Source organism: Sorex fumeus, unplaced genomic scaffold (assembly GCF_029834395.1).
Source record: "Sorex fumeus unplaced genomic scaffold, SorFum_2.1 ptg000098l, whole genome shotgun sequence".
In the NCBI taxonomy this organism is placed as follows: Eukaryota; Metazoa; Chordata; class Mammalia; order Eulipotyphla; family Soricidae; genus Sorex; species Sorex fumeus.
In genome coordinates, this window is record NW_026606155.1 from 36,256,750 (window position 1) to 36,277,156 (window position 20,407).

Here is a 20,407-nt window from a genome sequence, read left to right on the forward strand (position 1 = left end):
CATCTCTTAGACCTTCTTTTTCAAGACACTAAATATTTTGCTATTATATTTCACCCGTGTTGACTGAATAACGTGGACAAGGAAAAGGAAGTCAGCTGGCCAGCACAGTGAAAGAAGAGTGTTGGGGAGGAGCAGGATTGCTTTCTCAAAGGGGTTCATTTAGTTTGCTAATATGCTAGAGGGAGGGGGAGTGTTATAATTCTGTGAGTGGATGACAGAGTGAATGACAAAGTAAAGGGCACAACTGATTCTCCTGCCGTTTGATCCTGAGTGGTAGTATCAAAAACATATTCAGATACTCATGGTCAATCTGTTTCATAATGTAACTTTCTAAAACAGGTCTATCTGAATGAGCTATCTTTTTAGAACTAGTACAAAGTTAAGATTATGTGGAGAACAGGGCTGCTGAAACCAACTGAGAGTGTTCTCTCTTAAAATGCTGGATATAATGACTCATCTGACATATAAATAATGAAATAAGTCTATCGCCACATTTAAAGACAAAGAATTAAAAAAAGGTGTCTGATACCTATATTGTATAATAAAAATAAATATTAAGTTAAAAAAAAATAAGTTCTGGGTAATCAGGGCCAGAGAGATAGCATCGAGTTAAGGTGCTTGCCTGGCATGCAGCTGACTTGAGTGTGATCACTGAAACCACATATGGTACTCAGGGACCCAGGAATAATCCCTGACCAGATCTAGGTGTGGTTGATCCAAACACCAAATCCCACCTTCCAAAAAAAAATTCTGGGTTATCCTAAGAATCCCTTACTATTTAGTTCTTAAAATCTAGTATGCTTTACAGAACAGTTACTGCAGAGGGAGAAGGGTTGCAATAGTAATTAATAAAGTGTGAATTAAGAAAATACTAAGCAGCAGTTGTTAAAAACTTTTCCAAATAACTGTCACAATTATAGTAGAAGGATAAAGTATTTGAGAATCAACATGATAATTAAAGTAGGAAAACACAATGTAAGATGCCCTAAATCATGGAAGACAACTCTGATAAAGTCAATGAAAAGAAGCATGTAAATTTCTAAAATATGTAGAAAATAAAACTGAGTTTTCTAATAACCAACAAAACCATCACTTCTCTTATCAGAACTTTATCATTTACCTTTTCTCATTTTTTCTGCTTGTTCTTTCCACTGCTTAACTTCATTTTCATTAACCAACCTGCATAATAAAGGAACACCCATTACAAAAAATATAAAAGGACCAATGCTAAATGCATGCTCTCTAGGTACAAAAATAGTCTAGTGCAGATAAAATTCTCACTGTGCATGAAACCCATTTAAACCCAGAAGTGACTTAAATACATCACAAATGCATAAGTAAGAACTCATGTTGGACAGCTCAGACATTTCAGTTTTTCAAGGTGCTATTTTGAAGCAGGGTAAAATTAAAGTCTCACACTGTCATTATTTTCTTATTGAAAGCAAAATTAGAAACTTACATTCGAACAACATTCTTAATATTAAAGTTTTCCAAAGGTGTGGAGTCAGGGTCCTGTCCTTTGTCATTCTGGATAACAATTTGCTGTATAATTCTATCTAGTAGTAGCCAGTACTGAACAGTGTTGCCACTTCTCTTGTCTAAAAAAGAAAGAGGGGGGTAAAAGCTTCCAGTTGTTTCTAAAACAGAACAAATACTTTTCAATAGTGGTTACCCACAAGAGTCACAGAACCAGAGATATTTACGTCTACACCAAGTGTCCCAGAGTTTCTGGAATTTTGACATACGATGAACATTTACTTATTTGAGAGGCACGTTTGACTGCTTTTAAATTTTTTTTTAAAGTATATCTTTACTGTTTAAGTTAAATTAATTTAAAATTAATTCTGCAAACTTCACAATCTCCTGAAAGCTGTATAGAGGCACACTGGGCTGTCACAAAACCAAATTCTGAAATCCCTGGTTTGCACCTAATTTCATTAGCACCAAAGTTGGATTGTGTTCAAATATGAAACAATCATGGAAATGACAGATACTCACAAGGCATTTGGAGGCAGTGGTGCAGGATGGACATGAAGTGGGGATATGCTTCACTGTGAGTCAGCCGCTTCCTGGTCAGCTCAAACATCTGAGTTGCACTTTTTGTGTCTATGTGAACCTATTTCACATGAAAAAGACATCTAAGTTAAATGCCCAGTTATCAATTCCTATAATGCAAGGGAAGCAAATTCAAGGCAAGCAAGAGCAAACTTGCCACTTTGGCAGCAAAACAGAACTCTGATTCTTGCAACTACCATGACAATGGCACATGTCAACTCTGAGACATATATTGTAATGGGTAAATTCCATGAACTGAAAAGTCGAATTGGAATCATTGTACACAGACGTACCAGCTCAAATCTTTTGGCAAATTCTAGTTCATCTTCATTGCGAAGCATTTCAAAAAAATCTAAATGCCTAGAAGACAATTACAGAAGTTATTCAAATTAGAACAGTCTTCAAAAACAGATGTATAGAAATCTGGACATTTATGCTAAAGCTTTTCTTAAGTTTTCAGAGATTTTTCTCTGAAGAACTAACAAACTGAATGCCTTCAATTAAATATGTTCTAAGGAAAAGACTCTGAAACAAAATCACCATAAGAAACCAGCTTGACAGCCCAAGATGTCTAGCCCATAGTTGGTAACTGATAAATACTTAACAAATTTCTAAACAACCAAATCATGTATTTTACATCAGTGTTGTTTAACCACTGCCTGCCCCAGTTTGCAGGTATAAAGAAGCAAAAACCACTAGTCAGCTGCAGACAATACCAAGCTCTATCATGACAAACATACTACAGTAAAGGGAAGAGAGGAAGATGAAAGATGAGATGAGTAATGTGCACATAATGGTTGGAATTTTCTTTCTGCAGGGAACAAATAATTTCATTGTCTCGGGAAGTGTTTTAATGCTAAGGAAACCATTTAGCGCACAGGCCCTGCTTAAGGTCTCTGACATGTTTAGGGACTATCAAGAGCAGGCTAGAGTGCAGGAGATGAGGAAGAAGAATGGTAGAAGACTTTGATAGTGGGATCCTATTTCTTGAAGGTGAGTTGGACATGCTATAGAAACCAAAATGAATGCAGACAAGAAAATATGAATAGGAAGGTGAAAATTAACATTCACAGACTGCCTAAACAAGGTTCCAAGTCGTTCTACATGTTTTATAGCCAATTTCCTTAACAGTCTAAAAGAGTGTTAACACTGTTATCACCAACACTATTTTTGTTTTTTTAAATTTTATTGAATCACCGTGAGATAGTTACAAGCTTTCATGTTTGGGTTACAATCACACAATGATCAAACACCCATCCCTCCGCCAGTGCACATTCTAAACTACAAATATCCCCAGTATACCCCCCATTTCCCACCTTCCCTCTGCCTCTATGGCAGACATGATTCCCCATAATCTCTCTCTACTTTTGGGCATTATGGTTTGCAATACAGACACTGAGAGGTTATCATGTTTGGTCCTTTATCCACTTTCTGCACATATCTCCCATCCCTACCGATTCCTCTAGCCATCTTTTTCTTAGAGATCCCTTCTTTATTCCAGCTGCCTCTTCTCCTTTGCTCATGAGGCAGGCTTCCAGCTATGGAGCAATCTGTCTGTATCACAACACTATTTCTTGTAGGTATTTAAACAGTACGGCTCAGAAAAATTGATGAGAATGCACAGCAAGTATGAGGCAGGACTTGTTACAGACTACTCGAAAGCTCACACTAAGTTCTCTACAGACACAATGTGCTGCTGCTTTCCCTGAGAAAGACTTACTCTAAATGCATCATGAACTACACTAACACGAATGCAAGGGTCTTGGTTAAAGAAGAGGTCATAGGGCATTCACAGATTGGAACTACATTTGTGGGAAAGACAGAAACTCTGATGAAAAGTATGACTTACCTATCTAATGTCGAATTTTCATGTTCTCTTAATTTATCTATTACAGGTTGAATTCCTAGCATCAGAAATTCATAGCGAAGATGAAGTCTGAAGTCCAAACTTTCCTAAAAGCAAAGGGGTGATACAATACATATTTATCATTATTAGATTCTCTAGTCCTATTTGGAAAGAATTACTCTTTAATTATGTGTTTTAAGTTGGGATACAGAAAGTTCTTACCACTCCTGCGCCTTGGCTCAGCACTGCATTGATGAAAGACATGATAGCAGTTTTGAGACTCACTTCATCTCGATACCGCCCTGTGCTTTTGTCTAAGTCATTGATTAATGTCTGTCAAAACACAAATATAACAAAGAACTCATCATTACTAATATTACACTCACTTTATTCATTGCTTTATCCTCATGTCTCAACAGAGTTACATTTATCCATGAAAAGTCACTGTTGTCCCTTAAGATGAAAAACCTCTACTTCAAAATTTGTGCATTGTATACATTTGCATATACATGATACAAAGTAAAAAAGACCATGCTTTGTTAACTGCTGGCTTTTTAAATATGATGACATAATCTCATTGTTTATTTAGCTCATCAAATAAGAATGACAAATTAACATTTTTAGGGAACATCCCACTCTTGTTTTAAAAGATATGCTGTTCTTCTCACAGTTCCTCTAGGTTCAGACAGTAAGTGGACTTTTACTTTGCAGGTCTTTGTCTTACTATCAAAGCAGCAGAATAATTTCATATATGTGACTTTTATTTTTGGTAAACAGAGGACGGGTTGACTCTCAAGGAGGGATGCACAGTGTTGAACATTAAGATGCCTTGTGGGGGTTGGGCTGAAGGGCCATGGGAGGGAACTGCCTACAACTCAGGCTTCCCCTAACACCTCGAGGTGCTTCTGCAGCAATATCTGATTTTAACATAAATATTTATCCTTATTTTTGATAGAATGGAATCTTGACTTTACTTATTCACTTTCCAACATTTAACTAATTTAAATTACCAGTATACAATTCATTATTAGAGTCTCTGCACAAATAAATTTCTGAATAACTCCGTCATGCATCACTTAACACTGTTCTAAGAGACATATTAGGTGATTCTTCGGTTATACCAATGCCACGGTGTATTCACACAAACCTAGAAAGTCACCACTATGAACTTCCATCATTTAATAATGAAAAAATGGTTTGAGGACTAAAAAAATAAAAACATGTGCTCGATAATGTATAGCAGGTAGGGTCACATTTAAAGTTCAATAAATCCTAGACTAGAGGTTGACAGGTACAAAAGTTTATTTTTACTTTCTGGTACTAAAACCTATGGAAGTGGAAATGCTTGAAATTGAAGTATGAGTCATCAATGCCAAGGAGACATCTAGAGTTTTGTACCCCTTCAAGGCAAATAAAGTCTCTGTGGCAGGAGGAGCACCTGGGCACCCACCTGAAAGCGGGTTCTTTCGCTGGCATACTTCTGGTAATGCAGCATGGCCTGCAGAACCTTTTTGTGACCTCCGGGAACCAGGCACACGGCGCCCAAGATTTCCAGCACAGCCACCTTTGTTTTAATGTTCTCTGTGCTCAGACTCTGAGCAATTACATTAATACTCTCAGAATGAGCCAGGACATGGGCCCGGCCTTGAGAGTTATTCATTAGCGCCTTTATACAGCCAATGAGCGAGGTATGTATACGAGACTCTGAGGTCTCATAGTCCATGGTCTTCAGAAAGTTGAGAATACAAGTCAGGCCATCCAAGTCGATGAATCTGGTCACAAATCTGCCACAAGGGAAAGATGAAAATGTATTAGACAAAAGTATCTTTGAACATTTTTAACTGGCCTTAATGGAAAAGTTTAGGGGAAAAGGAACACTTCTAAAACATTAAAAGGTTTACACTGAGGAAGTCTTTTTTATTTTTTTGAATTAGAATTGAATCCAGGGCTTGATAATGCAAACATAGATATTAATTTCTAGTCTAGTCAACTGGTTAGGTATAAATGGAAGTATGAAAATATTTCTATGGGAAATCAAAAGATTCCTGGAAACGAACGAAAATGAGGACACGCGTTACCAGAACTTATGGAACACAGCAAAAGCTGTGTTAAGAGGAAAGTTTACCGTTCTACAAGCATTCCTCAGGAAGGAAGAGCGAGCCCACATAAGTAACCTAACCTCCCAGCTTAAGAGCTTGGAGAATGACCAACAAAAGGAGCCCAAACCAGGCAGGAGGAAGGACATAATAAAACTTCCAGCAGAAATTAATGAGATGGAAGCCCAAAAAACAATCTGAAAGATCAATGAAACCAAGAGGTGGTTCTCTGAGAAAATAAACAAGATCAATAAATCTCTGGCAAGACTCACAAAGAAAGGGAGAGAGAAAACTCTAATAAACCTAGTCAGAGATGCAAAGGGGAACATCACAACAGAAACTACAGAAATTCACAGGATCCTCAGAGATTACTTTGAGAATCTTTATACCATGAAACACGAAAATCTTGAGGAAATGAATAAATTCCTGGGTTCCTACAGCCCGCTGAGGCTGAACCAAGAAGACCTGGAATACCTGAACAGATCTATCACCATAAAGGAAATTGAAACAGTAATAAAAAGTCTCCCCAAACACAAAAGTCCTGGCCGAGATGGAATCATGAGTGAATTCTTCCAAATCTTTAAAGAGGACTTATTCCCACTCTCTTTTAGCTTTTCCAGGAAATTGAAAAATCAGAAACACTTCCAAACAGTTTCTATGAAGCAAATAACACCCTGATACCAAAAGTAGATAGAGATACCACAAAGAAAGAGAAATACAGGTTGATATACCTGATGAACACAGACACAAAGATCCTCAACAAAATCCTAGCAAACAGAATCCAACAACTCATCAAAAAGATCGTACACCATGACCAAGAAGGATTCATCCCGGGGATACAAGGACGGTTTTAACATTCAAACATAATCCATTATATCAATAAAAGAAATGATAAAAGCCATATGATCATATCAATAGATGAAGAGAAAGCATTTGACAAGATCCAGTACCCGTTTATGATGAAAACTCTCAGCAAAATGGACATCAAAGGACCTTCCCTCAATATAGTCAAAGCCTCTACCACAAGCCCATGGCAAGCATTATTTTCAATGGGGAGAAACTAAAAGCCTTTCCTCTAAGATTGGGCACAAGACAAGGTTGCCTGCTCTTGCTACTTCTATTCAATATAGTACTGGAAGTTCTGGCCATAGCTGTTAGGAAAGAAAAAGATATCAAGGGTGTGTGTATATATATATATGCTACATATATTATATAATATATATTATATATTATATTATATTATACACCATTTCTTATACATAAGAAAGGAAGAAGTTAAGCTATCACTATTTGCAGACAATATGATAACTATACTTAGAAAATCCTAATAACAGACCTGCAGACCAATGGAACAGAAATGAATACCCTGTCACAGACTCTTAAATTTATGATCACTTAATCTTTGACAAAGAAGCAAGAAATGTAAAGTGGAACAAGGAAAGCCTCTTCAACAAGTGGTGCTGGAAAAACTGGATAGCTATCTGAAAAAAAAAAACCCTCTGTCTAACACCGGGCACAAAAAGCCAGATCAAAGTGGATTAAAGACCTCAATATCAGACAAGAATCCATAAGCTATACGGAGGAAAATGTAGGCAGAACCCTCCATGACATTAAAGCTAAAAGCATCTTTAAGGATGAAATGCCACTGTCCAAGCAAGTGGAAACAAACATAAACAAATGGGACTACATCAAAATAAGAAGCTTCTGCACCTCAAGAGAAACAGTGATCAAAATAGAGAGCCAACAGAATGGGAAAGAATATTTACCCAATACCCATCTGATAGGAGTATTTTAGTCCGTCCCTCTTGGAGAGCCCAGCAAGCTACTGAGAGTATCCTGCCTGTATGGCAGAGCCTGGCAAGTTACCCGTAACGTATTTGATATGCCAAAAACAGTACCAATAATGGTTCTCATTCCCCTGATCCTGAAAGAGCACCCAATATGACAGCATTGGGAAGGACAAGTAAGAATGCGACAGGGATGAATGGAGATGTTACTGGCACCCACTTGAGCAACTTGATGAACAATGGGATGACAAGTGACAAGTGACCATTCTGATAAGGGATTAATATAGAGGATATACAAGACACTAGTAGAATTGTACAATGAAGAAAAAACCTCCATCAAAAAATGGGGAGAAAAAATGAACAGAAGCTTCCTCAAAAAAGAAATACAAATGGCCAAAAGGCACATGAAAATGCTCCACATCACTAATCATCAGGGAGATGAAAATCAAAACAACAGTGAGATATCATCTCACACCAAGAGACTTGCACACATTCAAAAGAACAAAAGCAACCAGTGCTGGCATGGATGTGGGGAAAAAGGGATGTTCTTTCACTGTTGGTGGGAATGTCGACTGGTCCAGCCTTTCTAGAAAACAATATGGACATTCCTTCAAAAACTAGAAATTGAACTTCCATAATACTCCACAATACCACTTCTGGAATATATCCTGAGGGTGCAAATAAGCATAGTAAAAATGACATCTGCACCTACATGTTCATTGCAGCACTGTTCACAATAGCTAGAATCTGGAAACAACCCGAGTGCCTGATAGCAGAAAACTGGTTAAAGAAACTTTGGTACATCTACACAATGCAACTGGTAGGAAAGATGAAGTCATGAAACGTACTTGTAAGTGGATGGTAATGTAGAGTATCATGCTAAGAGAAATGAGTCAGAAAGAGAGGGACAGACATAGAATGACCGCACTCATTTGTGGAATATAAAATAACATAAGATGAGACTGACATCCAAAGACAGCAGACACAAGGGCCAGGAAGACTTCCCCATAGTTGGAAGCCTATTTCATGAGATGGGGGGAAAGATAGCTGGAACAGAAAAGGGATCACTAAGACAATGATGGTTGGAGGGATCGTTTGGGATGGGAGATGTGTGCTGAAAGTAGAAAGGACCAAACATGATAACCGCTCAGTATTCATATTGCAAACCATAATGCCCAAAAGTAGAGAGAGAGTATGGGGGAAATTGTCTGCCATGGAGGCAGGGGGAGGGTTGGAAAGGGGAGGGTATACTGGGGACATTGGTGGTGGAGAACGTGCACTGGTGGAGGGATGGGTGTTTGATCACTGTATGAGTGAAACTCAAAATGAATGCTTCTAACTGTATCTCACGGTGATTCAACTTAAAAAACAAAACAAAATCTCTATGATTACACACTAATAAAATAAAAAAGGATCCATAAATTCAAAAATATTTCTTCATGAAGTTAATGATCATGAAGGTGTTGTATGAAAACCTTAGTAATACATGGAATACATGGAATTCCAATTTTAAAAAGCCAGATTAAAAATAATATATGGTTCTACATTAATTTGATCATACTCATACACAGCATTGTTTACTATAAAGTCTATTGGGCTGGAGCGATAGCACAGCAGGTAGGGCGTTCGCCTTACAAGCAGCCAACATGGCCAACCCGAGTTCGATTCCTCCGCCCCTCTCGGAGAGCCCGGCAAGCTACCGAGAGTATTCCATATGCCAGACACAGTAACAACAAAGTCTCCAATGGAGACGTTACTGGGCCCGCTCGAGCAAATCGACGATCAACGGGAGGGCCTTTACCTTTACCTTTACCTATTAGTGAGAATATCTGCTCTTAGAGCCTCTGAAAAGTTGAGAAGTAATATAACTTTAACAACGAGCAGGTTGTCTGACTACTCCAGAAATTTTCAAATTTTAGTGAGAATAATTCACAATAATTCCCATTGATTTTGTTTTGTTTTTATTACTTTTTAATCGAATCATCATGAGATACAGCTACAAGCTTTCACGTTTGAGTTTCAATCATACATTTATCAAACAATCAAACAAATAATCCCTCCATCAGTGCACATTCTCCACCACCAATATGTAGGTGAAACAAAATATTTATCGTGAAATAACATAGCCTTAACAACTAGTAGGTTATATGACTTCTCCAGAAATTTTCAAATTTATGATACATTCTATTTCTGTCTTATTCTCTTCCCCCACCCTTACTGTTTCTTCTGTTTATCTCACTCTGTCCCTCAAACTCTCAACAACAATCTAGTTAAAATAGGCTAAAACACCTGTTACACAATTGATTTGGATTTTTGATCAGAATATTTTCATAAGTAGCATTTTATTATTTTTGCTTTGGAGCCACAGCTGGATGTGCTTAGGGTTGACTCCTAACTCTCTGCTCAGTGTTCTCCTGGTGGTGCTCAGGTGCTCAGAACATATGTGGTGACAGGAATAGAACCTGGGATGTGCAAGGCAAAGTGCCTTATCTGCTGTATGTAGCATTTGCTAGTCAAATAAAGAAAAATGTTATTTTTCCAGGCATTTTAAGCAATTTACAATATGGCCCAGATATATCAAAAGTAAATAAATAAGCTGGCTTCACTCATATCACTTGTTCCATGTATCAGTAAAGCCCTCCAATCAACTCTACAGACTTTGTAGCTCTTAATGGAAAATGAAGCTGCTAGAGGCACACATTGAAAGCTGATTACCAGAGAGGAAATGAATCACTGTCTCCAGAAAGTCTGCCCATCCTCCCTTCAGTTTTACTGACATAACTCACATGCCATAAAATGCAAACTCTTAAAAATTAGAATTCAATTACTTTTTAATATATTCAGATAAACATATGCACAGTCTAATTTTAGAATAATTTAACGACTCCAAAAAGTCTACTTCTACCTCTCCCCAATCCTAGGCAATCTACGAATATTCCTGTTTTAAGGACTGACCTTCTCTGGATATATCATCTACATAAGATCACGTAACATATAGCCCTCTGTATCTGGCATCTCTCACTTTGCACAGATATATTGAAGCTTTATCCATGTCATAGCATGTACCATTACTCTATCCATTTTAATGGCTAGATAATATTCTACTGTATGGACTTACAAACTTTATAATGTTCATTTATCAGTTGATAGAATTTGGTTTCTTTCTACTTTTTTTAGCTACTATGAATGATGGTAATCTAGGTGTTCAAGTGCAACAGTTTTGAGAACATTCTTTACTTCCCTTGGCTATTCATTAAATGGAACTGTTGGTTCATATGATAACACTCTGCTTTAGCATTCTGTGGAACTTTCAACTATTTGTCAAAGCCTCTATAATTTGAAAAATTGCATTTGTGCCAACAATAAACGAAGCTGTCAAATTTTCCACTTCCTCACCAACATTAGTTGGCCTCCTAAAATTTTTTTCTTTTCCTTGTGCCAGAGCTATAGCACCATGGGTAGGGTGCTTGTCTTGCATGCAGCCAACCCAGGTGTGATCCCTGCATCCTATATGGTCCCCTGAGGACTGCCAGGAGTAATTCTTGAGTAAAGAGCCAAGAATAAACCCTGAACATCACCAGTGTGGCTCAAAAACAGACAAATAATTATTTTCTTTCTTTCTCATCCTAGTTGTTGCTTGAGTATCTTTTAACTGAAGAAAACCAAAGTAATGAGGGGCCAGTGAGCTAGTACAGGGGCACTGTGCTTGCCTTGCACAATGAGTGACCTACGTTCCATCCCTAGCACCTCATATGGTTCCCTGAGCACCTAAAGGAGTGATTCCTTAGCACAGAGTTTGGGGTAAATTCTGAACACTGCCTCTTATGGCCCCCAAAACAAAACAACCAACCAAACAAACAAAAAATCAATGTACTGATTGAAGTAGACCTTCCAGGACTCAATTGCATGATTTTAACTTAAAACTTTCTTGGAAGTTTGGCTATTGCAGAAAACAGAAGGCAAGGAGGAATGAGGAGAAGGGAAAACAAAAGAAAATAATGCGATAAAAAAGAGAAAGATGAGAGGAAATAGTACATGCTACTCAGGAAAAAAATTACCTCATTGGTTTTGTTCTTAGTGCTGTTTTCAAACTTTCTATAGTTTTACTTCTCTCTTCTTCTTCTTCCTTTTCTAATGCTAGGAGAGACTTTCTCTATGCAGAGATAAAATAAATAAAACAAGTTATTTCTTCACATTCTGTTTTAAATATGGCACAACCAAGACAAGCCCACCGATTACATGCTACCATCACCTTTAAATACAATCAATCAACAAATCTATGGCTGATTTACTACAGGCCAAACTGTGGGGCAGAAACATAAAAAATTTCACAGATCTGTTATCATTATAGAAGTCAGATATTTCAAATTTTAAATAAAGCCTTAAGGAAGTGGTTAGAAATCTGAATAGTGATTTGATTGTCCCAGTGTTTGCATAAGCATTCTATAATGGCACTCTGATTCAGATGATCCTATTTGTTTGATAGAAGATTGAACCTGTGCTTAAACACAACATCCTGGCAGTTCAAATTATTAGAACTAATATACTCTCAAACAGAAGTGGGCTACAATAGTACCATGCTCTCTTTGCTATTCCTAAACTGAAAAGTATAGTCTTTTACACATTTCGATGAATCATATTAGTTTTTAAAATGAACAATTAAATTGGACATTATACTAAGATAGACAACATCTTCAGGGTAAATGGTTAACTTTTATAACTAATTTGGCATTATTTGGATCAGGCTATAGAGACAGAGAGGGCAGGGAGTTTAGGGTAAGAAAGAGAGGAAAAATAGATACAGACAGAGAGACAACATTTCTCCCATGGAATTCCTACAGTAGTTTTAAATTTTAATGCGGACACAAGTTACCTAAAGATCTTATTAAAATGCAGGTTCTGGCTTGGTGTGGTTGGGGTCAAGTCTAAGTTACTACATTTATGACTAGTTCGCAGAGCTGATGTTCAGGTCTGTGGGCCTTCCTCTGAGGAATCTGGCTCTAAAGAGGCAGATCTGAGTTGACAATGAAAAGTCATAAATGACGGTAAGGTCTATAGACTTGTTAAAAAGTCTTTTCAATTCCTTTGCTCATGATCACCTAACTACAATAAAAACATCTCTCGTTCTTAGGGTGTTAGGTGGCCTCACCCTCTGATGAGCAGTTCTTTGCCTCATCCTAGTCTGAATAGGTCTCTAAGGCTTGGTGTGTTTTGCTTATTGTTAATTCTGGCTGGAAAATATATGAAGATATTAAAATCCAAGGGTATGAATGATCTAGTCTCTCATTTTCTTTTAGAACTTTCTCACAAATCACCAAGGGATTACTTAATTTTTCTAAGTCAACAATATTAGCATTTAATTTATCAAATGGTAACTAAAGCCTAAATTTTACTCTGCTATCAGGACAAGATATATCAGACTCATTCATGTCCATTTTTAAGCTCTTATTTATTAACTTGTTTATTTCTGCTAAAGCTTTCCTCTTGCTGGTAAAGCACTTGGACAGCTATCATCAGAGGATGCTCAAGGAAAAAAACCATCTGCAGAAATAGCAAATGAATTATTTTGTGACTCCATGAGACATATTTCTGGAAAATTCAGCATAAATCCATTCCAGTATAGCTGAAGTAGCAGCTGAACTAGTTTAGACTCTTAAGCAATCACTTTGAAGCTATAGCTCAGAATCAAATCCTTTACCCCTATCACACCAAATTTGTACTTTTTTTTTTTTTTTTTTGCTTTTTGGCTCACACCTGGCAATGCACAGGGGTTACTCCTGGCTCTGTGCTCAGGAATTACCCCTGGCGGTGCTTAGGGGACCATATGGGATGCTAGGAATTGAACCCTGCGTGCAAGGCAAACACCCTACCTGCTGTGCTATTGCTCCAGCCCCCAAATTTGTAATTTTTAAAGAATTTTATTAAAGCACCATGATTTACAAAGTCATTCACAGTTGAGTTTTAGACAACATATTTGTAATTTTAATCACACAAAACAACTTCAAAATTAAAGAATAGATTAAAAAAATTAAAGAACAACTTCAAAATGAAAAAATCTGCTATTAAAGTTCACTAATTCTAAAGAGGCACGCATTTATTCTAATAATCATGGAGAGGGTAGAACATCTGAACAAAGAGATACTGCACATCTACATTTCTAGTAAAGTTGAGAGGTTTATGAAATTTCAAGAAAAGTAAAGGAAACTTTCCCAATCTATGAACATTACCTGTTCTTGAGACTGAAGACAATGTACTCTTTTCTATATGTGATATAATTGGATTTGGATCTGAGATTCTGTTTATTGTACTGTGGAAACAGAGACTATGCAGATGGACCCGATATTTTAAATGTAGCTTCAAATTAATGTAATTTCTACAAAGCCTTAAGTTTTTACACTTCATGTTTACGAAAAAGGCTTAAATTGAAAGGCCCTGCATTTCAGAGAAAGGTGAATTTGCTAGACATCCAGTGTGCACTGGGGTACACACACAGGATGGGTCCAGAGTAGACCCATAGGGAACTCTGAGCACTTACTACTCATTTGGAGAGGGGGGCCAAGCACAAGGCACATCCTGGCAGAGAATCTTGGGCCAAAGCCGCTGAGGGATATATGGAACATGCAGGACTGAGACACATATCTAGGCATGGAAATCGTGCCTGACTATAAGTCTGGAATTAAGCCCCTGTCTGGACCATTCCTTTGCTACAAAAGCAAACCACAGCTCCACTAAACACACAACTTCAACTCATAACCATCCTCCTTCAGAGTGAATAGAGAAGCTGCCTACAAAGAAAGGCCAGGTTCTCAAACCTGTATGGCTGCACTTTTATTATAGTGTTTTTCACTCTTTAAAAGCTAACATATCACTCAGAGGGTCCTTTAGAGAACAAAGCATTCTTGTTAGAAGGCAAGTAACTGAACTCAATTCACAAACTACGTCACAGACCAATGAGTACTGCAGTTCTCAACCTGGTTGTCTGTCAGGCTTTCAAGGCATTACAGATGCCTACTTTACTCTAGAAAAGGCATGTGAATGTGTACACACACGTGTGTGTGTGTGTGTGTGTGCGCGCGCACGCGCGCGTGTGTGTGAGGGGGGGGGAGAGAGAGAGAGTGTGTTTTAAGGACCGAGTTAAACTGGAAGATGCCTCTGATCTTAGACTGTTGGATTTATATTCCAGCTCTATTTTCTAATGAGAATGACCTTAAGCAAGGTAACTTCTCTGTGCCTCAGACTCCGCATCTATTAATAGCGGTCTGAGCACTAGGTGCTTGAAAGGATTTAAAACAACATGTAAAGTGCCTGTACATTGTCTGTCACATGATATACCGTGAATAGCAGTAGTTGCTATTGATGCTTAAGACAATGGCTAGTAACAATGTGGACAAATGCCCCTCAACAATTCTGCAATCAGAGAGCCAAAGAGTTGAGTGGCAAGGCCATAAGAGGGCCTGCAGGAATTGTGTGCCTTTCCAGTCCCCAAGGACAAAGTCTCAAGATTTCTACTATGTGCTGTTGGGAATTTTTCAATATAGTAACTACACAGATTAGCCAGAACCGTGGGAGGAAGTGGTGGGAACAAATACAGTGAGAAAAAAAAAAAAAGGAAAACTCGGCAAAGGGTTATACTTCTCATCAGGTCTCCCCATTCCTTTAAGTATGCAGGAAGAGTTCTAAAGCCTCATGATTCGCCAATTGTTAATGCTTTTTTTACCTTAACCCCAGAAAGCTGTTGATTCAACCTTAGAAAAGCACTACAAAGCGTTGTTAGGTGTTAAACATGCAAACAATAGCTAAGAAATTGGCAACTTAATAATCCTGAGACACTCCCAGAAACAATTTTGGGTTATGAAGTAAATAAAATTATAAATGTAGAGCATTCAACACAGCAAAGGGTTGTCCAAGAAGCCAGTCTGAGGAGAAAGGACGCTCTTGAAAAAGTGCCACATATTTGCACATCACAGACCCTCCAGCACAGGAACTGAGCTAAGCTGTGAATTAAATCACTGAAGGGCAAATTAATCTGACTGATCCAAATTTGAAGAAAGGAACAATCCATATTTAGTAATTCTCTATTCATAGAACTGAATTCACTAATTCATTAAGTAACTTCTCTGGTTCTGTTGGACTACAGATACTAAATTGGAAAGAGACAGCCTGCCAGACAGTTCTTTCCCAAAAAAGTGTTGAAAAAATGAAGAGACTTTATAGACAGGAAATATAAATGACTAAATTATTATTTAGGTGAGTGCAAAAATATTCATGATGATCATCACAATCTGTTCACATACTCATACAAATGCTGACCTTTACTCCTCATTGTCATGGTTAGGTTACTTGTATATAAGGGTTAGTGGTTATTTTCAGTTCTTTTTCTATTATTTTTAGGATTAGAAATCTTAACGGCAAAAGCTTAAACAGCTCTTCTTTAATTTAAATACCCCTGTCTATTTGCCAATTCATTTTGTTATTCTTTGTGTGACACCTAAGAGGTATCTTTAAAAAAATTTTATAAAGCTAGAAAAATGGAAATCTAAGATTCAAGACTTCTAAAAGTTTAGGGAAAGTATAAATGATTCACATATTCTATTCAGTTTTTAACTTTTTCCGTAGTAGCAAAATATTTAGTAACTTAAAATGTTTGCATTAACTGATAAGAAATGAATTCTCTGCCCTGCCACAGAGGCAGGGTGGAGTGGGGGGGATGGGGGGTGGGAGGGATACTGGGACACGTGGTGGTGGAAAATGGGCACTGGTGGAGGGATGGGTACTTGATCATTGTATAACTGAAACCCAAGCACAAAAATTTGTAAGTCTACAACTGTACCTCATGGTGTTTCACTAAAATAATAAATAAATAAATAAAAAGAAATGAATTCTCCATATAGGGGAAACAGGAAAAGAGGTAGAGGAATATCTTAAGGGAATGAGTATGGATATAAGGGATATAATACACTAAATCCAACAGATTCTTAGAATGATGAGCATACCTGTCGAGGAAAGAGTTATCCACTGTGTATAACCACCAATTTTTATCAACATTAACAGAATTTAAGCCAGTAAGGTTCAAAGATTGATGACGTATTTTCTGTTGCATTTTTCTAGCTGGGATCAATAGGTAACCTTCAAATTACATGAAACACTGACATCACAAGACATCTAAGTGACCAGAATCCATATTTCAGTAAATGCCTTTTAAGCAAAGACTGAATAAAAAAAAATCACGTACAAAAGACTTCCCAAGGACATCTCAATGTTATACTTTTTCATTGAATCACTTTACTCCACAAGTCACTTATAGTAGTAAAAGTAGTAAAAGAGCACCTTAGTGCTCTATAAAATCAAGAACTCAAGAACTAAGCAAGTCCTCAGTAAAAGAGAGAATGGGAGGAATGCAGTGAAGTATAGTTTCACCAAACTATTTTAAAATAATGATAACTTTTAGACTAGTGCTGCTATAACTAAGCTCCAAATCACAGAGCAATCACAGTTTGAAGCTGAACATAAGCCAGATTTGAGATTATGGTTCCTTAGAACATTAAAATCTTTTTACTTTAGTGTGTGATTTTATTTTAGTGTGTGATTTTATTTAAAACATACTGCAAAAAAATCACTTTGCCAAGTATCATTGCTGCTCCTTTTATTTTCCAACTTTGAGTATTGGAATGGAGTTTGTAAATTAATGATATTCGGTAGCTACTGCTCAATTTAATTTATTGTGCAACTGTTATCTTTGTACTTGATTTTCATTTGAAACTGGATTGTAGAACACAGAGCATACATACAGCAGCCATGGAATTCAGCTGATCGATGTAGAATTCAGGCCAACTAGTTGCTCCTTTGTTTTCTTCCTGGTCCTAGAGAAAAAAAAATCCAAAAAACAAAAAGTGATACACACATAATAACCATAAGCACGTCTGACTTCCAAAGTATACAAAGTGCAAACAAAGCATCAGAAAACACTGAGAGAGAAGGTATTTGTATTTAAATGTTGGTTTTATATCATTAGACTGTTTGCTTCACTGGGAGAGTGTCCAGCTCACCCTATCTACAGAGAGTATAGTCTGAGTTAGTGTGACAAAGAAGCTCTTTCCTGAAGGGTATCTATAGGTCCAGGGGAATTTAGACAGGAACTTAGCCACATAATGGTATGGAGTTGTTTTCCTTCTGGGACACAAAATTATTGGGAAAGGCTGTGTTTGTTGCACCTCTGGGTTCACTATTACACTGAGGACAATAATAGACCATTTGGATAATATCCACAGGAAGAAAGTTGTTTTTAAAATGACCACTGGATTCATCCTGTTGTTAATCAGACTTGTTCAGTTAAATTCATTCAGACTCTAGCAGAGAGTGAAAATTCTGAAAAGTCTTATTTATTGTGACCAAAGGATATCACTTCTGACAAGGAGACAGAGGTAAGCCTGACACTGAATGAAAGGTGCCAAGTGGGCACACACTAGTCCCTGGTCCTGCAGTTATGCTTTGAGTTCAGGGGTACCAAAACCCAGCGAGGCCAGGACCCTATTGAGCCAAGCTTGTATCTCATGAAGCAGGCTCACAGCTCTTCTATGGATGAAAACTTTATGCCAGCCTGAACTCACACCCCACTAGCTTCAACGCCCCCCCCTCCAGAAAAGTGGTAGCTGAAGTTCTCTCTGACTGAAGAAAATATCCAGTCCATGCATTGTGATGTCTATGCAAGCTGGCAAACCTCTGTAAGTCATTTGTATGGTCAAATAGCATGAAGAAGAAATTTTCAACTATTTTCCAGTTTCACATTTAGAAAGCACCTCAGTACAACAAATCTTCCTCTTCCTACAGTAGATGGCTCCCATTCCTATCCCTTTGAAGAAGATATTCGTTCAGACACATGACAATGTTGGAATTAACCACTTATTTTGCTTTAATATCTCATTTAAAAAATCTATTTATTTGTATTAGAACCCCAGTCTTGAGATAGTGATTTCAAAGTAGGACTTTTAAACAATAACTACTAGTAACCACCTTACTCTAAGTAAACCTTTCAAGGAGGTCTACTTGGGTTACATAAAAAAAAAAGTTTTTGTGTCCTGATGGTAGATACTTAGAAGTGGAATTTCCAGGTCCTATAGCAGTTGACTGTGGTGATGGGATTGATGCTGGAACACTATGGATACCTGAAACTCAACTATGAATTACTCTGTAAATCACAATACCTTGCTGAAAAAAAGATAAAGAAAACACAGTCTCAAACTATTCTTATAGCACAGTGGTAGGGCATTTGCCTTGCACGCAGCCCATATGGCCGACCCGAGTTCGATTCCTCCGCCCCTCTCGGAGAGCCCGGCAAGCTACCGAGAGTATCTCGCCCGCACAGCAGAGCCTGGCAAGCTCCCCGTGACGTATTCGATATGTCAAACACAGTAACAACAAAGTCTCCAATGGAGACGTTACTGGGCCCGCTCGAGTATCAAAAAGGATGCAAAGTAGGGAGTGTTCACAGTACCTTACAAACTGGTAGTAATTGTTACCTGAACTCTCACAGCTATATGAATTTCATCTAGAGGCTGAGCAAGCCAGATGACAGGCAGAGAGATTACAGCAGTGACTTTGAAGTTGGGCTGGACTATACTTCCATGGTCTAAAATAACTAGGACATTTGATGAATTTTAGAAAAACCCTTGGCTATTATTTAACATGTAAAAAAAATTGGCAGTAAAATGCTGAACCCTGATCTCTTAAAATGGGGTATTAACATTAGTAAAACCTCACTGTTCCCAATATATTCAGCAAGCCAAAACCCACAGTGATATTCAATGGTATTTGAGCCCATAAAATGAATAGAAGGTGCCAGACCTGTTTTATTCCCCAAACAAGGGCAAATTTCCAAAACTATAACAAAATCACATCCCATGTCTGAAATCCCAAGAGAGCTTCTATATTGTAAGCCTAAGAGTCATGGTTATAAAACAAAAATCATTTTAGAAACTGGAGATTAGTACATATAGAGAAATATTTATGCTTTGGAAATGCTTTAGTAAGCAAACAAATTAAGAGTAGACCTAAATACTATTATCAAAATAGGGAATAAAATCTTATTTTTATATCATATGCTTCAATGCTGAGAAAATCAAATGAGTTAATATATTTGAAAGTTTCTTGCAAATGTACTTTTATCATTGTATTCATGGGGGTAACCTTCAGAGTTCCTCATTCTGGCAAAGTATCTTCAGTTTCCTCTGTGTGATCCTGGTTTTTCTAATACAGATGTGTGCTGTGGTAGCCAAATGAAACACATCTGTGAATGAATTCTCTCTTCCTACTTCCTCTGACTGTTGGAGTTGTGTACTTCTGCACGTGTACAGGCCAGAAGTAAATGGTCTCTTGGCACCCCCTGAGGAACATTGGCTACAACACATGCCAAGGGGGAGACCTTCTCCTAGGAAGTCCTTAAGAGACACTGTGGACGGAAGTATAATGTGTAAGATATTCCTGGAAAGCAACAGGGTTCTATGTATTACTAACCCCTTACATGTATTATTCTTTGAGGCATATGTTTCAGCTCTACATATTTGTTCTGAAGAAACAAGTGGAAAAATAGACACGACTGTCTAAATTGGATCAGTTGTAACAGAAGC

General features: G+C 37.6%; 1 protein-coding gene across 2 annotated transcripts in view; it reads right to left on the reverse strand.

Annotated features, from left to right (window-relative positions):
• DAAM1 (dishevelled associated activator of morphogenesis 1) overlaps positions 1–20,407 on the reverse strand; it is a 188,262-nt gene that overhangs the window by 42,494 nt on the left and 125,361 nt on the right. For both annotated transcript variants that reach the window (XM_056133324.1, XM_056133323.1), the window contains exons 4-12: positions 17,573–17,644; positions 11,843–11,937; positions 5,352–5,685; positions 4,124–4,234; positions 3,905–4,008; positions 2,349–2,415; positions 1,999–2,116; positions 1,460–1,598; positions 1,121–1,179 (exon numbers count right to left, since the gene is read on the reverse strand). In XM_056133324.1, coding sequence (XP_055989299.1) covers positions 1,121–1,179; positions 1,460–1,598; positions 1,999–2,116; positions 2,349–2,415; positions 3,905–4,008; positions 4,124–4,234; positions 5,352–5,685; positions 11,843–11,937; positions 17,573–17,644 — 1,099 coding nt within the window. The remainder of the gene's footprint in view (positions 1–1,120; positions 1,180–1,459; positions 1,599–1,998; positions 2,117–2,348; positions 2,416–3,904; positions 4,009–4,123; positions 4,235–5,351; positions 5,686–11,842; positions 11,938–17,572; positions 17,645–20,407) is intronic.